This window comes from Theobroma cacao, chromosome 9 (assembly GCF_000208745.1).
Source record: "Theobroma cacao cultivar B97-61/B2 chromosome 9, Criollo_cocoa_genome_V2, whole genome shotgun sequence".
Lineage (NCBI taxonomy): Eukaryota > Viridiplantae > Streptophyta > Magnoliopsida > Malvales > Malvaceae > Theobroma > Theobroma cacao.
Genome location: NC_030858.1, coordinates 34,075,752 through 34,084,931, shown reverse-complemented (window position 1 = coordinate 34,084,931; position 9,180 = coordinate 34,075,752). Strand labels below are relative to the sequence as shown.

The 9,180-nt window shown below is 32.3% G+C and overlaps 1 protein-coding gene across 2 annotated transcripts; it reads left to right on the top strand.

Annotated features, from left to right (window-relative positions):
• On the top strand, positions 4,190 to 8,739 carry LOC18590315 (glucan endo-1,3-beta-glucosidase 14). 2 transcript variants are annotated; one of them, XM_018127211.1, is made up of 5 exons: positions 4,190 to 4,351; positions 5,045 to 6,078; positions 6,242 to 6,386; positions 7,818 to 8,014; positions 8,405 to 8,739. In XM_018127211.1, exons 1-3 carry the CDS (start codon positions 4,297 to 4,299, stop codon positions 6,296 to 6,298), a joined length of 1,146 nt encoding a protein of 381 aa, XP_017982700.1. In that variant the 5' UTR covers positions 4,190 to 4,296; the 3' UTR covers positions 6,299 to 6,386; positions 7,818 to 8,014; positions 8,405 to 8,739. The 2 variants fall into 2 exon arrangements, with proteins under 2 accessions (XP_017982700.1, XP_007015813.2); XM_007015751.2 differs by lacking the exon at positions 7,818 to 8,014.

Sequence of the window (9,180 nt, the reverse complement as noted above, 5' to 3'; positions counted from 1 at the left end):
GTTTTTCTTATGAAATTTCCACTATCATCTTTAAGCTTTACACCGACTACTACATATAGTATTACTATATACTTCTTTTTCTAACAAATGTCGTTATATATATTAGTGTAATAAAATCTCACTTTTTTTTTCTAAATAAAACTTAAACCCTACATAAAAAACAAACTTGAGAACAAGAAAAGTGCAAGTATCATATGCCAAACATATACTATACTTTTTTCTCAAAAGATAAATTTACAATCCTATGGAGAGCAACTTAAACGTGTTGTTGGCAGCCACGAATGAAATTAAAGTGGTGATGGTGGTGGTAATAGTAATTGTTTCTTAGTTTTTTTTTATTATTATAGGTATAAATTTAAAAATATATAATTTTGATAGATCTTTAATCACTTTTTACATAAAATTTTTAAGAAAAAATTATAAAAAGTAGTCAACTTTATAAGATTTTTTCAACAAAACCTTTTAATATAAAGTTAATTATTTTTATTCATATTTTATCATGATTTGACAAAAATATACTTGAAGCCATTTCAGACAAATTAAACTATTTATCACAATTTCCTTCTCCATTTCTCTCTTTCACATTTATCTGTTGTGCTGCTAATTTCTCTCTCTTACCATCTAGCTCTCTCTAATTTTATTAGTATGTTATGTTCTCGATTTTTCTCTCCCACATCTCTCACATCCCTCTATGGTGCTGCCAATTTCTATCTCTTGCCATCTATCTCTGTCTAGAGTTGTTACACGTCACGCCAGCATGTAACAATTCTAATGCATTTGACGTGTAACAAATCTATTGAATATGATATGTTTTAAACATATATTTGTAACATGATATCTGTTTTTGTATTTCATTAGAATATAAACTCTTGAAGTTAAACACCTTAGATATAATGTGTAATAATTTTTTTAACTCTATTGAATATGGCATGCTTTAATATGTTTTGTAATGTGATATGTATATTTGTATTTCATTAGAACATAAACTCTTTGAGTTAAACACTTTAGACATGACGTATAACAACATAATGTGTAACTTGATCTCTATCTTTGTATTTCACTATAACATAAATTTTTGAAGTTAGAGACGTTAAATATGACATGTATCAACTTTTGTTCAATACGATATATAATAAGATTTTTTAAAATATAACGTAGAACATTATTTTTTAAACATGATGTGTAATTTGATCTCAATCTTTATATTTTACTAAGATATAAACTTTTAAAGTTAAACACTTTAAACATGATGTGTAATAATTTTTTTCAACATGTGCGCTTGAATATGAAGAGGTTTCATTCAAAATAATTTTATTCAAAAAGTTTAATATGAAGAGGTTTCATTCAAAATAATTTTATTCAAAAAAAAATTTATTTTATTAAAAATAATTAAAATTAAAAAATAATTTTTTTCTAAAATACCTCTTATTGGAGAGAGAACTGATTCTTATATGTAAAAATTGGAAAGTATTTTTAGAAAAAAATTGGACAGCAAACAGGACACGTGCGGCTGCTGAGGTGTCAGCCGACCTAGGTGATGAAAGCGACGGACGCGGTGGTTGACAAGTGCGCTGTACTTCAAGATTCGCGTCAGCCCCAAAGAATATATATATATTTTTTATTTTGTCTTTTGAAAAAGGAGCGGTAATTAATTGATAGCAATTTCCCCTTGGGATCCGACCTCGCCCGTATCACTTTTTAGACCTTGGGAAAAGTCTCTTTTCTTCCGTTTTTTTGTCCTGCCACCGATTTCTGTCAATCCAATCAAAGATATTCTCCGTCGGACACCGGTCACATTACTACCACGTGGATGAATATAATTGGTCACCTTGTGGTTTGGTAGCCTAAATATTAAGATTCTCAATGGAGTGCCACCATTTGCAGACGCGGTTAGGTTCAGGGAATACAATACAGTAATTGAAGAAACAAATATTAATCAATTCAAGAGTATCCTCTTTAATTTGATTGTTCATGAGATTTAATAAGTCAAGCTCTCGAGTTTCTTAGTTAAATTTTTATTATAAAATTTAATAATATTTTAATAAATATAATGCAAACTCATATAATTCAAGCAATACATAAAAAGAAAGAAGCATCTGTGACTTTTGCAGGCAACCCCTAAAATAAAGAGAGTATGTTATTTATCACAAGTTGTTCAATTGATTCCTTTTGTAATGTTGGGTCTTTAGCAAACAAGAATTTATGACTACGTTTACATGTTTAATGTGTTATTGTAAGAAATTACTGGAACTTATACGTCTTGAAATCAATTTTCTTCAAATGAATATATACACAATATTATTAAAATCAAGCGATATTAAAAAATTTATTAGTAAAATGGATTGTCACTATGTAGAGAGCCGTCACGTATTAATATTCCATTAAAAAAAATTATCGATTGTTGTAAAGAATGTATTTTAAATATATAAAGGCAGGATTGTATGGTAGCTTAAGAATAGATTAAGACTACATAAAGGAAAGATTCTGTGCCTTGTGTATGAACACTCTTGCAACTAAGTTTACCTTTAAACGCAACATTACATAATAATAATAGGATGCCCTTTTTTTGACCTTTTGGGTTGAGACAATTAAAGGATTTGACCATCTGCTTGTATGAATTCAATAATATGAGGGAAAATGAAACATACACTCAAGGTTTTATTGGGTACAAAAGAGATGATGTAAACTCTTATACCTCCACGAGCAACAAAGTTACTTACAAGGGCCAATAAGAACATAATTAATATATTTCACGGCCAGCCAATAAATTTGGAAAATAATAAGAAAATAAAACCAAAGAAATCAAATTAGAAAGGACCTTCATAAATATACTAACAACTTGAGATATTTATACAAGTCTTTTTCTATTCCAATAGCGACTTGTACAAAGAATATCTAAAAAGAGATGATGTCAAATTTATATCATCAATTTTCTAACTATTAAAAAAATCCTAAAACCTCTAAAAAAATAATAATAACGAAACAAAACACGTGATAGATAAAAAACATAATGAAACACATCATAAATAATTAATTTACAAATAATATTATAAGAATACGTAAAAATTAACATGTCAAATAAACTATTGTGACCGAATATGCTAATATGTGAACAATCAAGACGTAGAACAGAATTTATATTATCAAATTTCAAACTATTAAAAAAATCTTAATACCTTTAACAAAATTATTAACGAAACAAAACACGTGATAAATAAAAAACGTAATGAAACACGTCATAAATAGTTAATTTATAAATGATATTATAAAAATACGTAAAAATTGACATGTCAAATAACCTATCGTGATCGAAGATGTTAATGTGTGAACAATCGAGACGTAGAACAGAAATTCTCTGCAGCAGCCGATACGAGTGTGACATCGTGTTATAAAAAAGAAGAGAAATCTTCCTACTAAACTTCCTATTAGAAGAATTGAGTTGAATCCTTTTAGGCACTAGGACTTTCCTTCTCAAAATTTTCTTCCCCGACAACTAATGAAATCATTTTTAATTTTTAGAGTTTATTTGGCCTAATTTTTTTTCTAACTTAAAAGCTCTTATGAAAAATAATAATTTTTAAAATTAGGTTAAAATTGTTTGGTAAATTTTTTTTTATAAGTTATAATTTTAGTTAAAATTATTATAAAGAGTATTTCTTTTTTTGAGAGGGTAATATTGTAATTATATTTAACATATGAGAATATTTTTGAAACAAAAATAAAAATTTTCTTACATTTTTAAAAGAATAGAAGAAAAAGCTTCTCATAGGAGCTTTTCCAAAAGTTTTTTTTTTAAATTTTACTTTTTTAAAAAAATTTACTTTTTTTTAAGAGTTTTTTAAAATTTATATTTGACTTAATTTTTGCTTTTAAGACATAAATAAGTTGAAAAAAAAAATGACCGAACAAGCACTTAATAAGATAAAAAAAAAAGCAGGGGCAGATATGGAAAATCAAATAACTATGTGGTAAATCACCTGAAACAAGGCTAGTTAAAATAATAATAATAATAAAAAAAAAAAACTACCAGACAGTGATCAATTACGTGTTAGAATTACAGTTCATGTAAAACCCATAAAAAATTACTATTAAAAAAAGTGCTATTTTCTTATTACAGAAGAGAGAGAGAATACGTTGGTGAAACAGAGCTAACAGAGGGTTCTGCGTAATATAAAGAGAGAGAGAGAGAGAGAGAGAGAGAGAGAGAGAGAGGGAGGAAGTTTAGGTGGCAGATGAGACGTCGTCGCTGAAAGGGGTTGGTTAAGGGTCTTGGTTTAAGACAAGATCAGATCAGTTATGGCTGCCTGTTCTCTTCTCTTCAGACTGCTTTTAGTTCTTCTCACTTTCTCAGGTTTCTTTTTCTTTGTTTCAACTGTTCTCTCATTTCTTTGTTGGGTTGCTGGATGAAAAAAATGCTCAAAAGATAACAACACAAAGGAGAAGAAAAAGGAAAACCTTTTTGGTTAAAGTTTCAGAGTTTCCTTTTTTTTTTTTAAGTAGTAACCCAAGAATCAAACTTTCATTTTGCCTTTTGCATTTGAGTTTCTGGGTTTATGGGTTTCCATTCTGTTTTTTCTTTCTATAAGGAAGTAAAACAGAGTTTCTCTCAAGTTTTATCAACATGGCATTTCAAGATCTTCTTCTTTTTACAATTTTCATGCAAAATCAATCTGTATTACTATTTCAGCTTAGTGCAATTCATTTGATATGATATGTGATCGTTTCTGGCTGCTAAATGGTCACTATGCAGATATAATTTGTTAATGATGATTTATTTCTGTTCAAATAAACTAAAGTTTTCTGCATGAGTTGGATTTTTTGTTTTTTTGCTCTTTTGGAAACGAATTCTAGGCATCTTGACTTATTTTTCAAATGAATACTCATTGGTTATCTATTATTTGTTTTTGAATTTCTTCTTTTAATGGTAGCATACTATAATTTTTTTGTTCTGGGCCATATTATAATCACTCATTTCTCACTCATCTATTTTGGTCCTTTCTTGCTTCTTTTTCTTATGATTCACTTCTTTTTATTCTGGTTTCAGATTCACCAGCCCAAATCCTTGGTCTCGGAGTTGGAATCAACTATGGCCAAAGAGCAAACAATCTTCCTTCTCCTTCCCGTGTCGCCTACCTCCTCAGATCCCTCAATATTAGCAGAGTAAAACTGTATGATGCAGATCCGAATGTTCTTGTTGCCTTCTCCAATACAAATGTTGATTTTATTATTGGACTCGGGAACGAGTACCTTCAGAACATGACTGATCCTGTCAAAGCTCAAAACTGGGTTCTGCAGCGAGTTCAAGCCCACCTCCCTCAGACCAGGATCACTTGCATCACTGTGGGGAATGAGGTCTTCAAAAGCAATGATACTCAGCTATGGTCGAATCTCCTCCCAGCAATGCAAACAGTTTACAGGACTCTTGTTGATCTTGGCCTTGACAAACAAGTAACTGTCACAAGCGCACATTCTCTTGATATCTTAGGTGTCTCCTATCCTCCTTCGGCAGGGGCTTTTAGGCAAGATCTTGGAGAATATCTACATGCAATTTTGAATTTTCATGCTCAGGTCAAGTCACCTTTCTTGATTAATGCATATCCCTATTTTGCATACAAAGATAACCCGAACGAGGTGCCAATAGACTACGTGCTTTTCCAGCCTAATCAAGGGACAGTGGATTCAATTACCAATTTGAAATATGATAATATGTTGTATGCTCAAGTTGATGCTGTTTATTCAGCTATCAAAGCAATGGGGCATACGGATATTGAAGTCAGGGTTTCTGAGACAGGTTGGCCTTCCAAAGGGGATGAAAATGAAGTAGGAGCTACATCAGAGAATGCAGGATTGTATAATGGCAATCTGTTGAAAAGAATAGAACAGAAACAAGGCACACCGGCAAAACCAAATGTCCCGATTGACATATATGTTTTTGCACTTTTTAATGAGAATTTAAAGGACGGTCCAACATCAGAGAGAAACTATGGACTCTACTACCCTGATGGCACCCCAGTCTATAACATTGGAGTGCAGGGTTATCTTCCCGAGTTGGTATATTCATCAGATAGCACAAAATATGTAAGAAACATACTCTTTATCCTTAGTATCACCTTTACAATCTCTTCTCAGTTTGATGTTCTAAAAATATTCTTTCTTCGATTCATTAGTTTGTCAATAACTCAAGCCTGTTATTCAAATAATGACATCTCTCTATTCTCTATCATTTTTAATTGTTTTGCAGGCATTATCTGTCTTCGGTCTACTGATCTTGGTTATAGCATACTTAATCTCCGCCTGAAATCATGTGAATTTGGCTAGTAAGGGAGGGATGATCATAAGGGAAAACAGTATTGCGGAGACATTTCAAATAACAGAGGAAATTTGAGGTGAGATATTCAATACCCTTTTTAACTGTTGGAGCACCAATTAATAACCATCACAGTTATTCATCCCTATTCTAGAAGTAGCAACGTGGTCCATGCTCACATACACGTGAGGCCATGAATGTAGGATCCATTTACATGTGACCGTGGATGGACCTTAGGGCACTAGAGTCTAATCCTCTAAGTTGTTCTTTCCCCAGTTCATGTCTCATGACTTGACTGGAAATAGGCTCATAGAGGTTAAATGTGTTGGCGAGTGAGTGTGTTTTTCATGTTGTTGAGCTTCTTTCTGATCCTTTGAACTCAGCAAATACTTGGGGTTGGGGTAGTTGAAGTATTCAGGGAGTATGCAAATGAGTGGGATTTCTTGTGTCAAGGAAAAAAATGTTGGGAGGGAACAAAGGGCATTTTCCTATTGGATACATGTCTAGATGGTGGAAACCAGGCACTTAAAGGGTTCCATCAGCATTGGCCCAACAGATTTTATTTTTTTCTTCTTAATGCACCAATCAATGAGTCAAAGGCTCAGGTGCAGCTCAACAGATGATTGGATAATTAATCTTAGATTTCATTAGACAGACAGATATTAAGGGTTTTTTTTTATAATTTTATATTTAAAAAAGTCTTCAAATCATCTGGAAGAGAATTTGGAATTATTTTCTTGTAAGGTTTCTACCCCATGGTATCCATAAACAGGACCCTCAGAATGCTGCTATGGAACAACTTGCTGGTGTGTAAAACTCCAATTCATGACATAAAGTCTCATGCCTAAAACACAATTATATTATATTTTTTATCATTTAAAATATGGTAATGGGTCTCCATCCTCTTATTATCTCAACTTGCAAAGTTTCAATCATGCATGTGAATCTTTTACGTGTTGAAATTCTGCTTTGTCTTCAGCTAGACAAAAGTCCAAATTGGCTTCCATCGCGAAAAGAAAAGCCATTAGAATCCCTCTAACGGCAGCCACTTCTCACATTATCCCTTTTTTTTTACTCCTCCTTTTCTCTCCAGAAACCTCCAAAAACTAAAACTTGAGTCGGTGAGCTCTATCTCTAAAGATGGGTTTGCTCTTTGTCTGCTCCTCTTTTCATTCTTTCCCAAAAAGGTCAATTCATGGCATCAGCTTTTATATCAGTGTCTAACCCATGTCATTTTTCAACTCTTTTGCTGAACTTTTTGGCAGGCCTTCCCATTCAAAGCAAAAATACTTTCCTCTGTCAAATTAGAGTCAATTTAAGCTGCCCAAAATCCCTGTAAATATTCCCTGGTTTTCTGTTTTTTATATAAGGCCATTCCCCATATGGGAAGATCAAAACCTTCTAAATCAAACAACGTGCTTTTAGGCTACTTAGGTAAGATATATCAAATATATACAGTATGTTTGAAATCCAATTTGTTTTAACCATAATCAATACTTTGAAATTAAAGTGGGCAGGTGGGTTTCAACTTCATGGACCATGCCTTTGAATTATGGAGAACTTGCATCAGCATAGCCAATGGATAAGATTGACAGATAGACGAATTTATTTGACCATTCAACCTAGTGACCGCCCTAGCTACATCAATTTTCGATCCTTGGTTGGTTGCACAATCAAACCTGACAAAAGTTGAAAGGCAATTGTCTGGTCAGAGTTGTACAATCTCAAGCAATCCTAGTAATTTTTGTAGACAGGCATGAGCCACATAAAAAGTGTGATGAAACAGATTTGCAAACATTAGTAGCAAGTTATTTGCATGAACTAGTGAACATCAAACAGGTCTCTTCCATGGTCCCATTGTTGTTGTTTTCATCAACGGATGGTTTTAGATTGCTTTGATCTTCAGACATCATGTAAAATTTATGATGCTGAGAGGAAGCATCAATCTACATCCTAAGAAAAAGGATGATGATGAATCAGGGAAATTGACTAAAACCTACCTCATTACCTGTATTTTGAACCAATTAACAAATACATTTGATATTCTTTCCCTGCATATGGTATGATTGATTGATGGGTTGCTTCATTTGTTTACAGGGAGACAAAGCACTGATCCAGCGGAGGAGAGCACCAGTTTATAAACTTTGGAAAATGATTAAGTATTACCAAAAAAAAAAAAAGCCAAAAACAATTAGTCACTAACAGATGATAGTTTAATTAGATATAGATTCTTTAAACAAAAAAACATAATAAAAGGAGAACTTGGTGAAGATTTTACAGGGCTTCAGTTAGTTTCATGTTGTTCTCTGGTGTACTACTAGGGGAAATGGGATTCTTAGTTTGGATACTGAAATAGATTGTTTTAGTATTGTTATATGACATTACACCTTTATATCTTTTAGTTAATTTCAGAATGTTTCTGATTTTCTTTCTTTCTCTTCCCTTTAAATATTTCTTTAACACATGATTATAAACTATATAAATAGATTGAGCAAGAAAATGATATGGGTTGAATCTCAAATGACCAAAAGTCACTAAAACTGCAGATGCAACAACTGCAAAAATTCAATTCTAAGCCTCGAGTACCATTCAACCATCTTGAAAATCAACAGTCATGGCTAAAGGCATGACCACCACAATGTCATGAATGCTTTGCCATGAACACCTGCAGCTCAAATCATGTAGTATGTGCATTTAAAATTTTAAACTATATAGAAGTATGTGCAATAAAGACCCAATTCCATGACACTGAGCAACAAGGAAGAAAAGAAATATATGTTGCTGTGGCATGGCCACATGAAATTCACCATCCCTTTCCCCCCATTTTTTTCTCATCCTTTCTGGCAACTTCCTCGCTCTCTAACTCAAATCCC

Bases quoted from the DNA above. Each gene is read 5' to 3' on its own strand.
- LOC18590315 (XM_007015751.2), top strand. From the start codon at position 4,297: ATGGCTGCCTGTTCTCTTCTCTTCAGACTGCTTTTAGTTCTTCTCACT. The intron at 4,352-5,044 runs GTTTCTTTTTCT...TTCTGGTTTCAG, and splicing joins AGTTCTTCTCACTTTCTCAG to ATTCACCAGCCCAAATCCTT. The intron at 6,079-6,241 runs GTAAGAAACATA...ATTGTTTTGCAG, and splicing joins CATCAGATAGCACAAAATAT to GCATTATCTGTCTTCGGTCT.